General features: G+C 39.0%; 2 protein-coding genes across 2 annotated transcripts; both read left to right on the top strand.

The window, feature by feature from the left end:
- Window positions 1–1,172: 1,172 nt before the first annotated feature.
- Window positions 1,173–7,109, top strand: gpr20 (G protein-coupled receptor 20). Its single transcript, XM_085802523.1, has 7 exons — window positions 1,173–1,616; window positions 5,080–5,359; window positions 5,466–5,732; window positions 5,851–6,095; window positions 6,364–6,448; window positions 6,606–6,731; window positions 6,897–7,109. Exons 2-7 carry the CDS (start codon window positions 5,162–5,164, stop codon window positions 7,107–7,109), a joined length of 1,134 nt encoding a protein of 377 aa, XP_085658649.1. The 5' UTR covers window positions 1,173–1,616; window positions 5,080–5,161.
- Window positions 7,110–8,510: 1,401 nt separating this feature from the next.
- LOC146972203 (polyamine-transporter SLC45A4-like) lies at window positions 8,511–20,149 on the top strand. The gene is made up of 13 exons (XM_085802146.1): window positions 8,511–8,691; window positions 10,015–10,910; window positions 14,505–14,693; window positions 14,783–14,962; window positions 15,076–15,737; window positions 15,918–16,064; window positions 16,171–16,419; window positions 16,942–17,061; window positions 17,438–17,537; window positions 17,639–17,719; window positions 17,832–17,962; window positions 18,306–18,374; window positions 18,513–20,149. The coding sequence occupies exons 2-13, from the start codon at window positions 10,652–10,654 to the stop codon at window positions 18,813–18,815; spliced, it is 2,490 nt and encodes an 829-aa protein (XP_085658272.1). The 5' UTR covers window positions 8,511–8,691; window positions 10,015–10,651; the 3' UTR covers window positions 18,816–20,149.
- Window positions 20,150–22,310: the final 2,161 nt, after the last annotated feature.

The following is a 22,310-nucleotide window of genomic DNA, read 5'->3' as shown; positions in this document are numbered from 1 at the left end:
TGTCATATTTGATCATGAATCTTTAAAAAAAAAAATCTGCCTTGCAAGGTTCTTAGTATTTCTGTAAAAACATTAGGTGTATAAATGCATGTCTTGTGAGTGATGTTTTTGTAAACCTGGCACAAATCAGAGCACTTTCTGTTTTCATCTTACAGTTCAATTCCATACATCACTCTCCATTCACATATCAGAAGACACAGACAAAATCCCTTTTTATTTTAAATCAAAAAGAAAGATGTTTATGAAAGCATCAACAACACTAATTCAGTTTTTCAGAATGATTTAAAGAGCCATTCATTTTCATCTACTTTTGTAATTTTGACTCACATCTTGTCTTTAAAATGTTATTTGACATAAAGGGTGTGATTTAGTTTCTTTTAACAGTGCCATGTTTAACATCAAAAGAATGTAAGTTAACATTTTTTCCATCATGTTTACACCTGCTGCATAATTTTTTCTTTGATCATTTCTGTACTTGTGTCTCTTGAAATGCAGCGTGCTTCACACTCAACAGCATTTCCCACCCGTTACATACTACAGTATAACCCTGCTCCATGAAAGGTAGCTGAGCCCTTTAGCAAAGCCTAATTAGTTCGTGCAATTGCATTCAAATGTACCTATGTGGAGGAGGCAGGTCTTGTATTGCTCCTCATGTGAGATTACAGAGCTTTGTAGTGAAGAATGTCATGCAGGATATGAAGACTCCACAATAACTTGATAAAGAGTGATGGTATGTTAAGACACAAAAGAGACAAATCACTTGAAAGAACCAGATAGCCTGAAAAAAGTGTTTCACTTTAAAAGAGGCTGTATCTTTATTTTATGAGAGGAAACACATACTTTGTGTGGGCTCCATTTAGTACAAGTCTTATTTATGAAAAATATTTAATGGTTTGGTGAAGGACTTTATGGACCCACACAGTAAATCACACACATAATGAAAAAATGATGCTTCTGATGTTGTGTGTATTTGTGCATGCATTCTTTTCTATTGCGCATACTGTACATGGGTATGCATGTGCATGTCACAGCAGAATGTAAACACATACTAAGACTTCCTGTCTGAGCCCAAACTGGGGGAAGATTTAGAGAGAGGGAGGGAAGTAGACAGACAGAGGCATTAAGGGAAAAGAGAGACACTCAAAATGATGAGAGAAGAAAGACACAAGGAATGAGAGCTACAACAATAGAAGCAGAAAGATTTGAAGATGTTTGAGAAATTGAAAAGTGTTCAAACTGCTTACAAAGTGACAGAAATGACAAGGAGACCTCTTGAGGGACAGATTTGAAGAAGAGTGTTTGCTGCATCCAGCGGGCATGACTTGAGAAACTGTGTGGAGAGAATCAACAGACACGGAGACAAGAGAAAAGAAATTCCCACTGAGATGCTGAACCACTCCAGACAAAAAAGTAACTGACCTACGTGGATTTCCAGAGATGATACGAGGCCACAGAGGTCACTGAGGGTTGAAACATCCTTAGTTGGAAGAAATCCAGCATCGACCGGTTGATCACTGAGCAAGCATCTGTGGACCAGGACAAACATGAGGACACAGACACAGATTTGAAGTCCAGAGTTTATCTCCTGGTTTGACCAGACTCATTTTTCTTCAAAGGTAAGATGTCATCCACAGTGGATAAATAATGTCTACGTTATGAATGGAAAAACAGTGATGTCTCATCCTGGAAACCAGACTAATCACAAGGTGCATGTACAAAAGTAGAGCCAAAAATCACTAAAATGTAGAATGACAAGTGAAGTCTAAGTATACATTCAATGTTCAAAATACTGAAGAGAGATTATATTTACAGCACTTAAGTGAGCACAACTATGCATTGAGTTTTTTCCCATATAATGAAACTAAACATCTGTGAATAAAGTATTTAAAGAAGACAAACATCCAGATCATGTAATATATTAAACAATCAGGGAACATGCAAAGGCCACTCTGAACCACAATTGCAAGTAGATCTATCCCTAAATTTAGAGCTACAGCAGCAACAAAATGTTCCATTTGCCTCAGGGGTTCTCTGTAGAGCTATAATTTGATGCAGGACAGCGTGAGATCTGTATACCAGTATTTCATCCTGTCTCTCTTCCTTTTATATATATATATATATACTATGTTGGTCTTTTTTTCTTTCTTTCTTTCTTTTTTTTTTATTTTTACAATCCTAGGCACACACAAGCATGTACACACACCCAACCGGGACTCCCACGCTGCTGGAATTTATTTGGACAGTGGTATTTGTGATCTGTCTCTAGGCCCTCTGCTCTCCTTTTAGTATCACTTTACAGTGATTACATCACCACTGTCTTTGATGTTGGAAAAGCAACGATAGGACAGAAACAGTGACGCATTAGATTATCAAACAACCTGGGTTGAATCAATTTAGAAAATGCACTGACTTCATGTGTTCTTCATTTCTATATTCAATTAGTGGCTCTGTACACAGTGTGTTCTCAAATTAGTGTGAAAATAGACCAGTTACCAAGATGTCAGTGAAGTGAAATGATTTCCTTATCCATGACCCATTTTCAATATGCCTGCATCAAAAGACAGTTTTACATGAATACATTTTGTAATGCATTCAATTTAATTAAAGAAAACAGCCTAATGAAACCCAATAGTTGGTTTTATCTTAATAAGTAGTAATAAGTGTTGAACAATTTTTAAATTGTGGCCACTTGGGTAGAGGACTAGAGGAAAATTGGGCATGAACGTCTGTTGGACACTAAAATCCACCCATCAACTGTAAAGTTACTGAAAACCTCAAAGGTCAAACATCAGGGGATTTTTGCTAACATTAGGATACATCTTCATGTGTTGTGTAGTTGCATGGCTCTAAGGAACTCACTAGTTAGCTAAGCTTTGACAATGTCACCGAAAAGAGCTGAAATACTTCTGCTGTCATTTGTTTCTCAACACATAAAGTGGTCCTACATAATTTCCCCAAAGCAGTGCTCATAACACTTGTTAGCGCTGTTAATGATGATGAAATAGCACCAGTACACCGAATAATATCAGGGGATATTACTGTGAAAACAGCCATTTGTTTCCTTCAGTAGTCTTAATGTTCTATGGCCAGACTGGTCTTGGTAATGTAGATGAATCATATTATTCATGCCTCATCCTCAGCTGAGCATGTTATTCTCATTAGCCTGAATAGACCACATTTTTCATCAGCTGGATGATTATTTTGCTGTGAGAGATTACTTGTGAATCATGAGCATACGCAGAACAATATGCTGGACTTCTTAAACCTTCCCTGTTGGGGACTCACATGAGCAATTAAACTACATTTGTCACAGAAGGATGAAGTAGCATGCTAGCCACAAGCTAATTAGTCATTTGGATGCTACAAGGAATTTGTGACATTTAACCTCATATGGTTTGGAATTTTGTGTGTGTTTTAAATGCCAGATTTTTAGTTTGATTGAATCAATCTCCCTTTTAATCTGATTCTGTCAGCTATGGGAGTCCTCGGATCAGTCAGAACTTTGAATTTAACCAAAATAATAGTGAATTAAAGACAAAACAGCACAGCTTGTTGCCTTGCATCAAAATCATTGTGACACTGTTCAAAATATCACATACTGTACTCTTCCCCCTCTTTCTTTTCTCCACACCTACCCTTCATCCTTTTCTTATTACTGACTGTCCTTCATGGGCCCTAAAGGCTCTTTCCTAATATGACCATTGACCACTTTATGAACCGTATCAACTGATGAGGAAACACCTATAAGGACAAGGAGCAATTCATATATGCTAAATTGATATCTATTCTCAGACTATATCCCAGTGAGATATCTCGTGCAGTGCAGTCACTGACTGCCCTCTGCTGTCTTTGATATTCACACCTGGTAGAATCTAATGAATATTTACATATTAATCTCCTCACATCTAAAAACATTGTATGGAAAGGGTCACATCTTTAACTCGAGTGTCTCTTTTTATGAAGTCTCATAACAATGGGATGCTATTCCACATTGTGAGACATAATCATCAAACTGTCAAGATGTAACTTCCCTGAGGATGACATACAGTAGCAGTGCTGATCTGTGTCATCTACAGCCGTACTGCAGCATTTATCATAGTTAGGTTTTAGGATGATCAGTGGTTGTTTTGTCTTGTCACTGTTTACACAAAAATGTATTTTCTTGGTTTTGGTGAATATCATTGGAAACTTAATGGAAGCTGCTGCATTTTAATAAGCTGCTCCAATTTGATTTGTAGCCTATGAAGGTGATATGGAGTTAGGTATAAAATGATGACCCACAATAGCATCCCAAATCACTGCATTTTAAGTATTCACCAGCTCATTCCTAACAAGCATAAAAAGAATGCTCTAAATTAATGAAATGACATTAAAACATGAAATTGTAAACTTCCCGAAAATAAGGCTTATCCAATTCACCCAGTTCCATGTGTTTATCCCAATTACGAGAAGAATTCTCCATCTTTGTTAGAGGTAAATAAACTCACACAGATCATCTCTGAGACAAGGATTGATTCACACAGACACTGTAGGCATAGATAAATAATTATAAGTAAATAGTCTAAATAAATCAGATATTGGGAAGAAGTGGCTTGGTCAGCGTGGCCATGCCAACAGCAACAACCACAGCGAGGTCAGAGGCGGGGGGAGTGGATGCTTGTGAATGTCTTTGTGTGTGAAAGTCTAGTGGTGGGGAATATTTACAGTAGGAATCTGATCATTAACTGGATAAACAAGAGTAAGACAGGCTTAAATTAAATGGTAATTTTAATTTTAAGATAAAAAAGGAATCTAACTTTAAAATCAATTCATTATGCCTGGAGGAGTTTGAACCTTCACCCTGGTTTGTATGTTATCCTTTAGTTTCCATCCAGCGTACATTACTCCCACAGAATTTTGTTGTGATGTGGTAATCTGATTTCCCTGTCCACTCCAATGCTAGGCCTACTGTAGGTCCAAAACAGCTGTGGGTGTAAAAAAAATATATGATGATATAAATACATTTTGCAGCTTGCACCCAGAGTACAATCTAATGTAAATGTTTACATTATCAAAACACTGTGTCATTTTGTCTGACAGCTTCTGCACCAGCTGCAAATCATCATCATTGTTCACCTACTTCTGCTTCATCATCACCATCATTATCCTCATCATCACCATTATGATGAACTTCAACAGTACTGAGTCCTGGGTTGTTATCAATACTTCATTCCCCATCCTGCCTGTAATAGCCAGTCCCACTAACAGAAGTGGTATGGAAGCATATCTTCAAAGGCTGGCTCATTTAGATGAAGGGCTCTACAATGACTTCTACGGCCTCTGGATTGCACTGATGGTCATAAACTCTCTCATATTTCTGGTAGGAATGTTTTTTGGAGTTCTTTTTGATCCACTTTTGCAACCATGCTAGTCTGCACAAAATCTAATTTCCCTCTCCTTTACTTTATGTCTCTTTGCTTTTCTAGGTGGGCATGGTGCTCAACACAGTTGCACTTTATGTTTTCTGTTGCCGCACCAAGCAGAAGACCACCTCAGTGATCTACACCATCAACCTTGCAGTGTCTGACCTCTTGGTGAATCTCTCTCTTCCGACTCGCATCCTCCTCTACTACAGTGGGGGGGGATGTCTTACCTGCTCCTACTTGCACATCTTCAGCTACTTTGTCAACATGTACTGCAGTATCTTGTTTCTGACCTGCATATGCGTCGACCGCTACCTTGCCATTGTGCAGGTGGGTTTTTTTTCCTGTATTTTATTGACAGATTCCATCTCAGTTATATTCTCTGAAACCTGAATTGTCCATTTACAGCATACTGGACTTATTGATTTATTTTCTTATGTCCTTGCAGGTTGAAGCTTCCCGTCGGTGGAGGAACTCCAGTGTTGCCAAATGTGTGTGTGTCTCTGTCTGGCTGTTTGCCATTGTGGTCACCTACTCCTTCCTGTCCTCTGTTTTCCAGCACACAGGCTGCTGCCTCTCAAAGCTCCTCTTTCTCACCATTACTGAGTTCTTTCTACCCCTTGTCGTTATTGTGGTCTTCACCTTGAGGATTATGTGGGCCCTTGCTGACCGCCGTCTGATGCAGCAGAGCAGGTATCAAGACTTAAGGAGATAGAAAAGAATACAGAATACCAAGACATTTCACACATTTGTTTAGTTTGATGTTTAATTTAGTTCATGTGCACATAAGACATATGACATAGGACATAGGTTGAAGCTATTAAGCTTTAAAATGTTGTGTCTTATTTACATGGTGCTGAAAAACTTCCAAAACTTGAAAGTGATGAAGGAACATTTGAGATTTGCAGCTCTGAGCAGCTGATGGGATGTCACAGTGATGGTCTGAACTGTGTTTCCTTAGGGAGAGGAGGAGGAGGGCTGTGCAGCTGCTCAGCACAGTGCTGATCATCTTCACCGTGTGCTTCACACCCTTTCACATTAGACAGGTGAGTGAGGATGTACAGGTATATGACACATGAGAAACCATCATCATATTTTTGGGGTCTTTTAACTCTGAAGCAGTTCCAAAATATCAAGTATTTTTGTTGGCTTTGGTAATACTCTGGTAAAAATTACGTTTTTTTGTTTGGTTTTGTGATGAAGGTGGTGGTGTACTTTTACCCTGAGATGCCACATCATGTGATTGTCTACCACTTAACCGTCACTCTCAGCAGTTTGAATAGCTGTATGGATCCTATAGTCTACTGCTTTGTTACAAATAATTTCCAGGTAAGACTTGAAACTCGTCTTTACTCTTTATATCTCATCTGTCTTAATTTCGTTCATCCCAACAATCTTATCCTTTTATCCATCCATCCTTGCCTGCAGCCGTCCACTACTCACTTTATTCACTTATCGATGGACTGAATGATTCATTGCCTTTTTCTCTTCCAGGCCACTATGAGACATCTCTTCCGTCGCGCAGAGCTTGAGCAGACCAGTGGAGACATAATCAGTATGCAGCACAGCTCCAAGGCCTCAGGAGCGAAGGTCAATGCCATCTCCAATAATGTGATCATGATGACCAAGATCCCCCCCCCCAATACTCTATGTAATCTCCAACATAAATCCAACCCAGGCCCTACCTGTGCATTTCCCATAGGGTGATAGCTGTGGTTATTGGTTACATGTTGACCACTGCAAAAAAAATACTGTATTTGGGAATGATAACCACTTTAGTGCAGCAGAGGGCAACATTGCTCTCTCATTGAAGATCTGTTAAAGCATGAGGCCAAAGACAATTTCATCAGTCAGATGGAAGCTTGCTTAGATAAGTGAGAGCACCAACATTGTGATTGTTTGAACAATAGTTGGGCTGTAATCACATTGCTTTACTGCATGACACAGTCTGACATAATGTTAAATGAACACTGTCATTTTTGCTTAATCAACAATGATCAGAGTCTGTCTTGGCAGGTACAAAAGTCATATTAAATATACATTTGAAAAAGAAGGGTGAAATTTTATTTGGTTATTTTCCTATATCTGATGTTGATGGGATCAATATCTAATGGATGAGTGGGCAGCATGAATGTATGATTGTTATTTGTGAGAAACGTCTTTTGATTTGACATTTAAAGAAAGAAAAGTAGTAGGCTAATGTTTCATTATATTTAAATCATACACCAACACTTTTAACATTCGCTTTGTTTTGGTATTATTAAAGAGTGGCCTGATAAATTAAGCATTCTTTTTTTTAACTGAACAATAGTGTACAAAACCAACTAGGTCTGAACAGCACATCTTATGCATATTAACATTATAGTAATACAAAAATATAGTTAAAGGACTAAATACATAAAAGGTTGGTACAAATAAAAAGAAAATAGTTCAGCTAGAGGTTTCAGGGGAAAACTTTTCATAATGACTAATGAGTAGGTAGCCCATTGGTTTTTTATTGTTGTTGTTTATCAAACTGAGAGATTAAGCAAAGAGCTCAGTTCCAGGAGAAAAGGACCGACCTTAGGTGGTGATTTAGCAAATTTATGTTTGTGAATATAAAAAATTGCATAAAGGATAAAGTTCATCAGGTGTTCAAGAGCGCCATCTTCTGGATTAACATAGTAGCCTAGCAAATAATATCTTTAAGGTTAAAGACAGTAGACAGATTTAGCAGCGTTGGAAAAATGAGACTCAAGATCACTCTATTTTTTTTAATAGCCTGTCACAATAAAAAAAAAAAAAAGTGAAATTGTTTCTGTATTGTTTATAAAGGTACAATACAGTTCACAGAGTATTTATTATTTAGGATTTTTGTACTTATTTAGCTTTGTTCGATACTTTGAAACCATAGGGGTTACATGCTGTCATTCCGACCCCCCCCCCTTTGTGGTAAAGAACAAGGATTTGTTTATTATAAGAATATTTCTGTTATTCCAAAGAGAAAAGAGAGACCTCCAATTTTACAAAGATATCTGGGGTGACTGTAGTTTTTCATCCTCAGTAACAGTTAGGTGAATGGCTTGTCCACGTCATAGGCGTTCCCGTTTGGCCACGCCCCGCTTTGTTACTGTGGAAACCAATGAGACTGATGAGTTTAGTAAACCAGATGGTCACTCAGTTAGCTGGCAAAGGTTAGCCAGATTGCTAACTTAAAAAAAAAAAAATCGACAGTTTTGCCTCGACGTTATCGAAAATATTCAAAATGCGGAAGTGGCTCCACCTCAAGTTACACGGAGTGAAATCTCAGGTATGTTACATTTTATTCTCTCCGTTTTTCAGTGGTTCCCGTGTCGCAACCAACTCGCTAATGTTAACGTTAGCTGTCAGGTTCATTAGCCCACCTAGCTCGCTACAGGGACGTTAGCGTCACGTACAGTAAATAAATCACATCTCAGTTGGTGAAGTTGGTGTTTCCAAAGTCAGGCGTTATCAACCAGCCGGACGAAAACACGTCTATCTATCGGCGTGTTCGCCTTTCTCCTCCCACCATGTGACAGACTGGTCTGGTATTCGTAGAGTGTCTGTAACAGCGTCTGTGCGTTAACCTGTTAACTGAGTGTAACGTTACTGTAGAATAGGTCGGTCAGTCGCTCAGGTAAGTCAGCGTTGGGAAGAAGAGCAGTCCCTGAGCTAAACATGTCCTGACCGGTTCACACACACACACCAAACTACTACACATTCCGCAGGGGAGGTAAAACAAGTCGTATGCAGTCGTTACAACACACAGCACAGGAGCAAGTTACTCTGAGAAAATACTATGACAAAGAAAAATCCACAGTGCTGTGTCGCGTCTGTGGGTTTAATGTCGTTTAAACATGAACCCCTACCAGACCTAACCTGTATTATACCGGTCCTTCCTTTACCTCAGGAAAAGGAAACACAAAGTGACTGCATAATGTTGATAAATAAAGTGGGCTCATCTATATCTCTAAAATCACATCACATTGCCATCACAGAGGGTTGTGAACTTGTGGTCTACCTGCTTAAACTGTTACCAAATATGCAGCAGCTATGGTGTTGCAATATGGCTTGATGTCTTCTTGTACCTGCCAAGTAGCCTAATATAAAGTTTATGGGTTCAGACAATGAATGTCATTGTGTGTAAGTGATTAAAAAAAGATATGAATAAAACTGAGGTAATCAAGGTGTTGCAAAACTAGTTTAACCTCTTTTTTTTTTCTTTTTTCTGTCATAAGATCCATGTAATGAGTCTATACCCTCAATAAACCATTGTTAGTTCTGTATAACAGGGTGTTTTATTTGTATGAGTGTAAACTTGTTGCCAGTGCACTTCCTTGGATTAGGGCAGCATTTTTCTAAAGCCCAGACATTTTTTATGTCCCTCCATGGGACCCATCTGCACTGAAGCATTTTTCTTTTTACACATGGGAACTTTTTAGCATTTGGCCTTTAACCCCTTACTTACAAAAACAAATATTTTTTTTGTGAATAAGTGTCATCCTATCTGACACTTATTCAAAAAATACTTCACGAATGGGCATGTTGAAATCAATGTGTTACATTGTAATTGCATCATATTACTGTCTAACCAGTAAATGTTTTTCTGCAGGTGGCTGTGTGACTCAGAGGGTTTCCACATGCTTTGACCTTGACTTGCCCCGAAGTACACTCTGATGCACGTGCACAGACTCCTGCCGACCCCCACTTTGCTCTCACGCTGCTTTCCACAAACACAGCTACTGGAACCACCTCCACGCATATTGCTACCCCTCTCCTCCTACCTCCTCTGCTCCTCCCCTCTTCATACTTCTGGAGCTTGCAGATCTCTGCTCTTCCTTAGTTTTGAATTTGTGCAAGTCACAGTGAGGAACATTACTGCACTCCTGCAGAGCTACTGAGTCATACACACTTGTCAAATGATGCCTACAGGATAAAATGTATGGAACATATTTTTACCGCTTCAGTTTTTTGGACATATCAATCTCATTACAGCGATGATTCCTACCTCCTTCCTCAGCCATTTTCTGTTTTTTTTGTTCCAAGCTCAGAACATGTTGACCAGCAGAGATGCTCGCTGATTATTCTTTTTGGATATCTCCTCCTCTGAAACAGTGAGTGATCAAGATGAAAACTGTGGACATCCCATATATACGTTTAGTCTAGTATAACATAGTACAGTGTGCTCACCTAAAGAAAATAGCAAGAAGTGGTGTACACTCACATAAAGCGACCATCAAGCAAAATAAATGGTTCCTCTCAAGCCAAACCATGCTGAAAAGGGAGGAGAAGCAGAGGAGAGGGAGGCTTCTGGCCTTCTGGAGAGGAGAAAACCTAAGGAAGAAGGAGATGAGAATGAACTTGACAACGAGAAGGAGGTGGAGGAGGAGGGCAGAGTTGTGCGGATTCCTCTGCATCGCTGGGTAATGAATGGGGCAGTGATGTTTGGACGTGAATTCTGCTATGCCATGGAAACAGCATTGGTGACACCAGTGCTGCTGCAGATAGGTAAGGAGATGCAACAGTCAGAAACAAGCACTTTTCTTGCTCAAAGATAATGCTGTAGCAATATTAAAGACTTTAAAATTCAAGAATCCTGACAGCAGTGAAACTTCCACAAGTGTTACTCTTGCTTACCTTTTCAACTGTGATGAATATTTGACACAGACAAAGACTTGTAGTAACACTAGTTGTACACACAACAAGTGGGTAAATACCTTTTAAATTGAGAAAAATAAGTTAGAGAGATTGTAACTAGACAGTATTTGCTTAATGTACCCAGTGGTTTGCTGTCAGTGCAGCCATATATAGTTTCAAAGCTGGTGTTTACACTAGCTGTATAACATACTAGATTTATAGCATATTTAGTTAACCCTGCCATGTATCTTAGTTTTGTAGTAAACTTCTGGCAATGTTCCCCTTGTTAGTTTTAGGAGTTGTCCAGATGAGCATCATGTATTTGGTTCATTGTCTTTCTCTGAAAGTTGTTGGGTTTGATTAGTGTTGAGGTCTGTCACAGCTATCCACAAGTTTCCAGGTGCAACAGTAGTTGGGGAAACAGCAACAACAATGTGGAATTTTACTGTCGTTGCCTTAGCCAGGCCGGACATTTTCATCACTGTCGTGTACCTGTGTGCCCAGCAGTAGCCAACAGGGGCTATGGAATTAGATGTCAGGTTTGCCACCATAGCAGAAATGAAACAAAGGCATTTTTTCCCCTGGCCAGGTATTACAAGAATGTCCAACACAGCACATTTCTCTCTCTGTTTTCCTCCCTGTTCACAATATTGTAAGAAAGAAAATGTTTTAAAAAACTTGAAATCATGCTCATTCAAGGTGTTTTTTAAGCATCCGGTTTTTCTTTGGTAATATAAAGGTAATCTGTATGACAAATGTTATAGAAAGAGTTTAATATCATTATGGCCTGTCTGTAGGTAAAATAGGTTGATGTCTTCTGACCATCCAAGGCTAAACCCACGGAAAGAAAGGACTGTTGTAAATGAGTCACCATATGATAGATGACAATTGTTTATTTTGGCCTAGGATTATTGGTTTAAAGTAAAAAGATAACTACCACCCCTGAAGTTCAGAATTAACCTTTTTCATGACATGCCATTTAAAGAGGGAAAGGTGCACACAAAAAGACATGTCCGGCCAAAGAGATGTTGAGTCTGTAGCTTTCCTTCCTCTGCCCATTCAGTGATTCAACAGTGTGCCAACACCACCTTCAGAAACTTTAACACGTTAACCCTGGATGAAGAATTACCAGTTTAAAAAGTTGAAACATTATCTCTGTGTTTTTACAAGGTAGACTTTGCTATGTGAGCACTGTAAAACCTGTATCAATCTAGTGCTGGATTTCACAGAGCACTTCAAGCACGATCATACAAGTCCCTCTTGGATATTCTTTGAGCACAATACATATACCAGGTGGAGTCCTATCAGCACTTTTAGGGCAGTGAATCCATAAACTGATAAACAAAAATGTGGATTAGTTGGAATGGAACTATCAAAGATACACAGGGCCACAGCTTTGTGTTTATTTTGTATAAAGTACATATTATTAAACAATTAATTGCTAGTGATGTAATATACCACCACTTTTTAAGTAATCCTTTATTTTGTAATGCCTGCTTGCAAAACCAATAGAGACAGTTATATACAGCAAACCCTGTCATAGGGTTTGATTAATTTCTATAAACTTCTGAATGTCTGACTCTGATCACTCAAAGCTTATGTTGAATCAATTTAATTCAATGGAATTTAGGATCCTGTTTTCTCAGCTTCACAACTGACTGAAGGAAAGGGTGGTTCTCCAGTCTACACAGGCAGCCACTGCACAGGGCGTTTGCTGTGCAACACTGAACTCAGGCAGGATATGTTTAACTTCTTGCAATGCAAACCAGCCTAAAGAGTGTGTCATAGTTTTGCTAAAGGTGAAGTTTTCTTATAAACAAATAAAAGTTATGTTCGCATACAGTGTTACTCATCAAAGCACACTTTATTTTACTTCTTCATCCTTCAGGTGTGTGTGTTGAACACATTTCTTTCCTCATTCAATATTTGCAGAGCCGATTCTTTTTAAACTTGCATTGTTTGCATTGTTTCTACTTTCTAGCAGGGTCTTCCTCTGTTGCCAGAATTATATACGTCACCCATGTGCACATGCTTGTGCACGAATGTCCTTGTCCATAATGCATGAGCAGATGGAGAGCCGCTCATAAAAAATAATGTTTCATAGTACCACACAAGGTCAAAACCTCCACAGAGTACCTTTAAGTCTTCCTGTTGGCCTTTTGACAAAACAGTGTGCAGCAATGGGAAAGGGAGACAAAAGGCAAGATATTTTTCTTGCTGCTATATAGTCATCTGGTGTTTTGTTGACTTAAGGGAAAGGGAAAGGCAAGAGCAGAGCAAGGCAGCATGGGTAACAAGTTGTTCCCGTGAGAACCAGTGGGCTCACCCAGCCAGCTGACTGGATTCAAATGCATCACAGTTTTACATTGAGACTAAAATGTCTATATATGGGGTGGAAAATCCGAGATGTTGTCATGTTTTAGAGATCTTTTTTTATTTTTTTATTTTTTATATATAAGTGATGTGCATAGTTATGCATACATTTGACATACAGTAGCAGTAAAACAGATATGTGCAGTTATAGTCAAATCCCTGCCATCAAGCTGGCCACGAGAATTTCCTTATTTCACTACAGAGCATGATAAAGCATGACAGTCCTGTCTTATGACATAGCCAACTGGAAGTGATTTCACCACTTTTCCTGGCTTGTTGGTGCTCATTTCTTTCTGTGTTGCAACAGGCTGCCTCATTATCTGAAATGTTGTTGCCAACCTGAAAGCCAATGGTAGAGGAAGCTGTGTAAGAGCACTCGTGGTTCTACAGCTACGCACTGGTATGCAAGTGCTGTCATGTGCTATGCTTTTATAAACAATGGAGCACAGGAAAACTTTCACCTTTTTGTGCAGAGAAAATTCCCACTGCTTTAGTTATTCTGCTTCCTGCAAGACAAATGTATGAATAGGTGGAGGAGTGAGTTTTATACCAGGATACAAAGGTTGTTAAGATGATAGTATAAGCCAGTAGTTAGGTAGTCTGAGTTAAAGATAACATTCATGATACAAAGAAAAGAAAAGAAAAAAACACTAAACACACAAATTAAATGTAAATGTTCAGATCTCAAAAAATGAACACGAAAGACACTAGACACAAAAGACAAAGAACTACCCCTGCATATTAGAAGCAGCAAGGATGTATTTTTATGTCATGCAGCGTATGCAGAGTAAAAGTATTCAGGCTGAAACTAATCAGATTCTCTGATTGAAAGATATTTATCTATGTTAATTTCTAGAGCCCGTCAGCAAAGAGTGTTTCGTTAAGTGTCCTTTCATGTCTATCATTTAATTGTCCGTTGTATTCTGTCCTGGTATTACTCAACTCTGTAAAGCACAGACAAAAAAGCTGCTGTAATGATGCAATTTATTATGGTAACTCCTATCAGTGAGGTCAAATATGAAATGTATAGATTTTAATCTGATGATACTTTGTTAATCTGAATACACCTACCATTCTTTTCATTGTTTCCAGGCCTTCCCGAACAATATTACAGTTTAACCTGGTTCCTCAGTCCAATCCTTGGTCTTCTCTTCACCCCTTTGATCGGCTCAGCAAGTGACCGATGTACTCTGCGATGGGGCCGGAGGAGACCATTCATCCTGGCTCTGTGTGTGGGTGTGCTGCTGGGAGTGGCACTGTTTTTAAATGGATCATTAATAGGTGAGGAGAAGGTTTCAAAGAAAATCTCCACTCGCAAATTGAAATACTCCTTGTTTAACATCTGTGTATATGTTACCGTTTTCTTTCAGGCCTTTCTGTTGGTGATAGTCCCAACAGCCAGCCAATCGGCATCGTCCTTACTGTACTAGGTGTGGTGGTGTTGGATTTCTCTGCTGATGCGTCTGAAGGACCAATCAGAGCTTACCTCCTTGATGTTGCTGATACTGAGGAGCAAGATATGGCCCTGAATATTCATGCATTCTCTGCTGGTAAGATGTAGAAAATATAATAATAATATAATAATAGTCAGAGATCTGCTTGTGTTTAATGTATTTGTCCTTGTTTTTGGAACTAACATCCGTCTCCATATCTGTTTCTCTAGGGCTTGGTGGAGCCGTGGGCTACATGTTAGGTGGTCTAGACTGGACTGGCACAGCTCTGGGCCAAGCATTTAAATCACAGGAACAGGTCCTTTTCCTGTTTGCTGGCATCATCTTCATTATCTCTGTCACGCTGCACATGTTCAGTATCCCTGAGCGACCTTTCACTCCATCCAACAAGCTCAAAGCCACAAGAAGTGGGGAGTCCACCAGCCAGTTGTCTCTCAGACCTGTTGGCAACATGCCACCGTTACTCGATGTAATTGCAGAGGAGGATGCCTCTGCACTAGTTACTTCCAGAGAAGATGACGAATCAGGTCCCGAGGACGAAGACATGGATTTCCTTGCAGTTGATCGAGTGCGGAGTAAGAGCGATTCGGTCTTAGCCATGCCAGATGCTACGATTGAGTTGGATTCTGACCTCGACCCCGACACACAACTTTTCCTCCAAGAAGTGCCTCACTTTCTTCCAGAATCACAGGGTGAACTGGAAGATGCTTTCAAGCCATCAGACTACAGTATTGAGTCCCCATCTCCATCCGGTGCATCACATGCCTTCACTGATGCGATGGTCCTGGAGCCTAAAAATCCAGTTTTGGCCGAACATAAGGCTCCAACAAACTCTCAGATCAGTTCTGGCTCAGAGGACTCGTACCTGAGACAGGTGAAATAAGCTGCTACAGTTGCAGATGTTGTTTGTTTTAGCTTAATGACTTTAAGACGAACCATTCCATTGCTTGTATCAAATTATTTCATGTTATTGTTTTCTATTGGTAATATATGAAAACTTAGTGTTTCAGATGTTATTTCATGTGGACTCTGTGCATCTCTCCAATCCCTGCAGGTCAAGGCTGCCAATGGTCAGAACGCCTGCTCGTCTTCCTCTGATCACTCCAATCCACTGAAAACCCACACTTCCACTAAGACTGGGAACCGCTCTGCCAACCCCTCCATTTCATCACAGCCATACAGACACACCTTCTACAGACAAGTACAGTTTCATTTGTCATTTTTAAAAATGTACTTTATTTTATCGTCATAAATTGTTTTTTGCTTGCCACCGCTGTTAAATTTGCTGATTCTTTTTTACTCTCCAGCCGTCTTTTACGTTCTCATACTACGGAAGAGTAGGATCGCAGCGTTACCGACTTAAACGGGCAGCCCCTTCGAGCCCTCGGCGAATCACCACCTCTCGCAGTCTGAATGATCTGAGTGACCTCCAGGGACACGCAGACAGGAGAGAGCTGCAGCTGTCAGTGAGCAGTCTGTCATCTGAGGGCTCAAGCAGTGAGGGAGGAGCAGATAAGGGTACAACTGTTCGACTGCTGTGGTTGTCTATGCTGAAGGTGGGTAAATTACAAAGTTACAGTTAGGGATAGGTACCTTTCACATTTGAATCAATAGGCCTACTGTACCGATACTCTGTACCTGGGTACCGGTGTACAACAGTACCTGTTTTCGGTACTTTGTGTGTATGTGTGGTAATTAAAGTTATTTTGTCTATAAAAAAATAGTCAAAATTCTGAGTTTTTTATATTTATTTCCTTAGCCTTTCAGAGTATGTTATGTTTTAAGGATGGGAAATTATTTTCGAATAATTGAGTAGTCACCCAATGAAAAAAAAAAATTTGAAAAGTTCATGAGACTATCTTGTCAGCCCTAACCCTAACTTGTCTGAAAAAAAAATTGGTCAGTACCACTAAAAGTACTGAATTCGGTACCCATTCCTAGTTACAGTACTATTGCACTGCATCACATGTAAGCAAAACGTATGTTGTTGTAGTCTAACAGAGCAAAGTTTTTGTGGATCTCCTCTTTTTTCACCTGCTCAACTTGATTTCTGATTTTGTTTTTCATGTCCATTCTAGATGCCGAGGCAACTGTGGAGACTGTGCATATGTCACCTAATCACATGGTTCTCAATCATAGCCGAAGCAGTGTTTTACACTGATTTCATGGGGCAAGTCATTTTTCACGGAAACCCCACGGTACAAACACACACACACACACACACACACACACACACACACACACACACACATTCCAATGGCATGGTTCAGCTTTTTTGAAGTGGGGTTGTATGTTTTACAAATGGCCATTAAGTACACTATCTGCAGTAGAGAGCATACAACCCCACTTCGAAAAAGCTGAACTATCCCTTTAACTTAAAGATACCAGCATTGACATCATTTGGTATTTTTATACTTTTAATATCACACTAGAGGACAACAGAACATAAACAGTACACCACCCATAGTAATTTAGATATAATTATTAAATATGAATATGAAGATTGCATTATCACTTATTTGGTCTTTTTGTCAAGTCAGCATTTCTCTGATAAAATATTCCACTTTTTTACAGGCAGCAGCCAATTCCACAGAGCTACAAAATTATCACAAAGGGGTACAGATGGGCTGCTGGGGACTGGTGGTCTACGCTGCTACTTCTGCTGTCTGCTCTGGTAATACACAACCACCATTTCTATTTTGGGATCAGAAGTACAAAAAAAGGAGAATTGATTGAACAATTAAACTTCCTCTCTGTCTCTTTCTTTCCATCCAGCCATTCTTCAGAAGTACCTGGATAACTTTGATCTGAGCATTAAGGTCATCTACATCGTGGGGACTCTGGGATTCTCAATAGGTCTGTTAATACATAAGAATAAACAGATGTCAGTAATGCAGCAGGAGCAGATGCCCATAGTCTCAATAAAGGTAGAGACAAGTATTAAATCTGTTATTCCTCCATATCTTAGGAACTGCAGTCATGGCGATCTTCCCTAACGTTTATGTTTCCATGGTGATGATCAGTAGCATGGGCATAATCTCCATGAGTATCTCCTACTGTCCCTATGCATTACTGGGGCAGTACCATGAAATCAAAGAGGTATGTACCCCCACAAACACTACACACATATATCCATGCACACCGTTACTACCTGATGACACTGATTATCCATATTATATAGTTTTCATGTGCTATTATTAATTGACAGAATTGTTTTATTGTGTCTTAAGTAGCCCAGTGAAGCTAAGTCAAGTGTTAGTACATTAAATCAAGTGTTAGAGGTCGATGTGATGTTTGTTCTGTCTTGTCTCTCAGACAAACAGTTAACAATTTTTGTTTTTACAAAAATATTATATCATATTCTTGTATATGTACAGTATACTAATAATGCTTGGAGACTATGTTTGCACATGAAGTTATAATCTCTGTTTCCTTTCCTCAGTACATTCACCACAGTCCAGCAAACACTCGGAGAGGTTTTGGTATCGACTGTGCCATCTTATCCTGCCAGGTGAGCCTTCATGTGTTTTAAATCCAAATTAAATGTTAATTTTTAGTTTGCTCTAAAATTAAACTGATACAGCAGTAACACAAGATGAATCTTTATTTTCTACTTTTCTTACTACTTTACTTTTCTCTCCATTTCCAGGTCTATATCAGCCAGATATTGGTTGCGTCGGCCCTGGGATCTGTGGTAGAGGCAGTTGGCAGTGTGCGCGTCATTCCTGTTGTGGCCTCTGTAGGCTCCTTCCTTGGATTCCTTAGTGCCTGGTTTCTCGTCATTTATCCCGATTTGGAGCCCAGCAGCTCAGAGCAGGGCCAGGGCTTGGTGGATACGTCTGGAGATTCAGACCAGAATGGAGGAAGGACCAGTGACCAGAAACTGGCTCTGCTGAACGTCACAGACAGAGACAGTTTAAAGATGACAGAGAATCACTCTGTTGCAGAATAAGCATGAACACGGAGTATGGTTAAGGTTCAGCCTCAGCAAGGACAAGCCATAGCAAGTGAGGATTGTACCAATTGAATTGAAACATGGCAGAAATCTGGGTAGGCTGGATTTAGCTGGATATCTTCTTGGAACATAGGACTGACAAGAAGAAATTAGTTCAGTTTTGGGCTGCTGTACTTGTTGCTACCTCAACCTGAGTGCAGGGTTTCTTTGGGACCTTAAAATCGGCAGAGACCTAGTATTAGATACAAATAAATGTTTGGATAGATAGATGTAAGCCATTAAAACACAGAGCCACATGACAGTGATTTGGTTAGACTATTGAAACCCACTTAGCGCAGACTACTGAAGCAAACAAGTCTTTATTTTGAAAACATAAATGGGGAGCACACAAAGCACTTTCTGTCTCACTTCTGGACAGCGCCGTCACACTGATGCTCCAGAATGTTTGACATTTGACTTCACAGAAGCTGCTCTATAATTGCTTATTGGACAATCGTGATGCTGTAAAAGTGTTAAGTTTGTGTACCTCTGCATTACTTAGGTCGACGTAGGCTGAATGCAGATGTAAATAATCTGTTCAGGGAATACCTTGTGATGACATTGTTACTCAGTGCCACAGAGTTTCCAAACTACACGTAACCTTCTACATTTGTTGACTTCCACATGAGAATTTGTTTAATTTCATATACTGGTAATTTTTTTTATCCACATTTATGATATTGGAACTTAAAACATAGCAGGCTAGTGTGCAGTTCAAAGTGCTCTTTTATGAGTTTTTTTTTATTAGTTTTTTTTATGATCGCCTACTGTATACAGAAGCACCAAATGTCTGAATGCCATATTCTTCTTTCTTCATGCCGTGATAGACAAGCAATGTACTATCATCACGTAGCCTGCAGCTGAGACCGTTTTTGGCCCTGTAGTTGATACATGACAGACTTTTCACTGCCATTATTGTGGAGTTATTGGTAGTTTATCAAGCCCTCTGATATAGACCTCAGAAGGTTTTGGGTTTCAGTGTGATTGTTTTTTTAGGGTGTCATTAATTTCGTTTTCTACTGAATTCATTTTAAAGTTTTGAAATATACATTCCAAATACAGTTAGTTAATGATGATCTTAGGTTCATCGTGGTACATTTGTCATATACAGTCTTAATAATTGGATAGAAATACTCTATCACTGTAAAAAGGGATTGGACATTCTACTTGTACTTTGTATTGGAGGCCTTGCTTTACATATTACTATATTACATTATTACTGTGCCTGTCTGATCACATGACAGCTGACAAATATGGAGATAAATAGTCCCTGCACAGCCATGTCAGTAAATGTCAGAATACCAAACATGAAAGGTAGCAGAGAGTCTTCTGAGAATTATTGTGTGTATTTAGCATACAGTATAGCTAAGGGTCTGACCCCTACCCTATTCTAACATAGGATTTAGTCACAAATTTAGTGTAATAAGCTATAGATTTATGTGCAGTCTAACCTAATAAAACAGCCTAATCTCTCCTCTCTGAAGGCTCGTCTTCAGTAGAGCCTTATCTCTGCTGAGTATGAGAGTTGGTGTAAATGCCCAGAGCAGCCTTAAGCTCACTGATGAGAGCATTATTCATTTAATTTTAATGTCACATGGTCTGAAACTGTTCCAGAGGTCTACAATGCTGCATCTCACATGGGAGAGGACCACCTCTATGGAAGACCAATGACCGATCTATGCAAACTTGAATTTCCCTTGACTGGGGTATTACGACCAAATGGAACTACAAAAAAAGCACAGGGCCTTCTCACAAGTGAAATCACTTAACCGTTTTTTTTTGTTTGTTTTTTTAACTTCTGACTCTGACTGAGCACAAGATGTTTATTTTCATCACACTCTTGAGAGACTTCTTTATTTTGTCCACCAGTATTCAGGCAATGCTAACAGTATTTGTTAGGACCTTGCATCCTGCTAACTTTGTAATTGCTTTACCAGTCATGACAGAAAAGTGTCTTTTATGGTGCGTTCATCATTCAAGATTTACACAACTAGATTAACAAGTGCTACAAAGGGAACATCCTCACTGTGTGAATTTTTGCATCAGATATCAAAGGGAAAGTGTTGAGACAGATATAACACAAATTATTATAATTATTTCTTTTTGTAAATAATCTCAAGAAACTAAGTGTGTGTGACATGCAGCGTGTGCCATCATGTTCTTATTAGCAGCTGTGATAAGGTAAGGGTTTTGTTAGTGGTAGGGTTCCACTTTTGCTAACGTTATGTTTTTCAGCTGATATACGGTACTAATCCAGATAACATTTCAATTAGATCATAAGAAGTCGGTTCGGTTCAATGAGTCATTTAACTTCAGCTGGTCTTAATGTTCTATATTTCCATCTCACCAAGAAGCTCTGTCTGTGGGAACGACTCTGTTTTCATGCTGAAAAAGAAAAAGAATTTCTGGTTCATTGAACCTGTTTTGATTTTATACAAATGTTAAGACTTTTTGGATGATAGTCTGTTTTATTTTGAAAGTCAATCACTGATGTGTGTGTGTGTGTTTTCAAGTGATTTTTTTTGGTTCTCTTTGCTGCTGTACAGACCTTTGTACAATGAAAAATGGTATTTTTGTACCAGTTATTTGAAAAAAAGCACCCTGAATTGTTTCTGTGTTTTTATTTTTATCATTAATCCCTCACACATTGTTTTCTCTCTTGCTTTTCTTCCTATTCTTTTATAGATATTTGTGATTTTGGGGAAAAAAAGGCAAAACAAAAACACAAACTCAAGCAAAAATAAGTTTTGAATAATAATTTAATATGTATCATGATACAAATGTTTGCAACCTCACTGTCATTTGTTCACACTGACAAATTTAAAATATATTTTTTAAATTAATATTTTTTTTACATCATAAAACTATAAACGTCAGTATGAATAATAGTAATAATCAGGCCTATCATATCTTATAGTTCATGTTTTTATATTGCTATATTGCCTACTGCACAACCCATACGTTTGCTGTTGAGTCCACTGATGTTTAATTCACAGTTATTGGCATTTTAACATGTAACCCCTCAAACCATCAGGTCGACTTTAGCCTATAATATAGCCATACACATTATATTACATACAATATAGGGTATATAGATATTAAACACGTTTAATACTGCCACCCAGAGGTTATGATGGGTTACTGCATCAACCATGATAGTACAGGAATTAATGTGATCAAGTTATGTCACAGCATCGGGACATACCTGTAAGTTTTTATAGGATGTCACCGTTTATTATTAAATGTCCAGTGTTCATTGGTGCTTGGAGGGAGGGAGGTCGCTGTTAACCCCTGTTGCTGCATTAGTCAGCTTACTGTCCAGTGTTTTTCAAAGAACAGATTCATTAATAGTGCACGGTGCATGATATAATTATTCTTCAACATTACCGTATTCCTTGTGCTTCCCCGAGGCATCAATGCGCATGTTTGTCTGTGCACGCACAGAAACAGGAA

Source organism: Trachurus japonicus, chromosome 16, assembly GCF_045865225.1.
Source record: "Trachurus japonicus isolate A0001 chromosome 16, Traja_1.0".
In the NCBI taxonomy this organism is placed as follows: Eukaryota; Metazoa; Chordata; class Actinopteri; order Carangiformes; family Carangidae; genus Trachurus; species Trachurus japonicus.
This window is presented reverse-complemented; position numbering and strand designations above follow the sequence as displayed.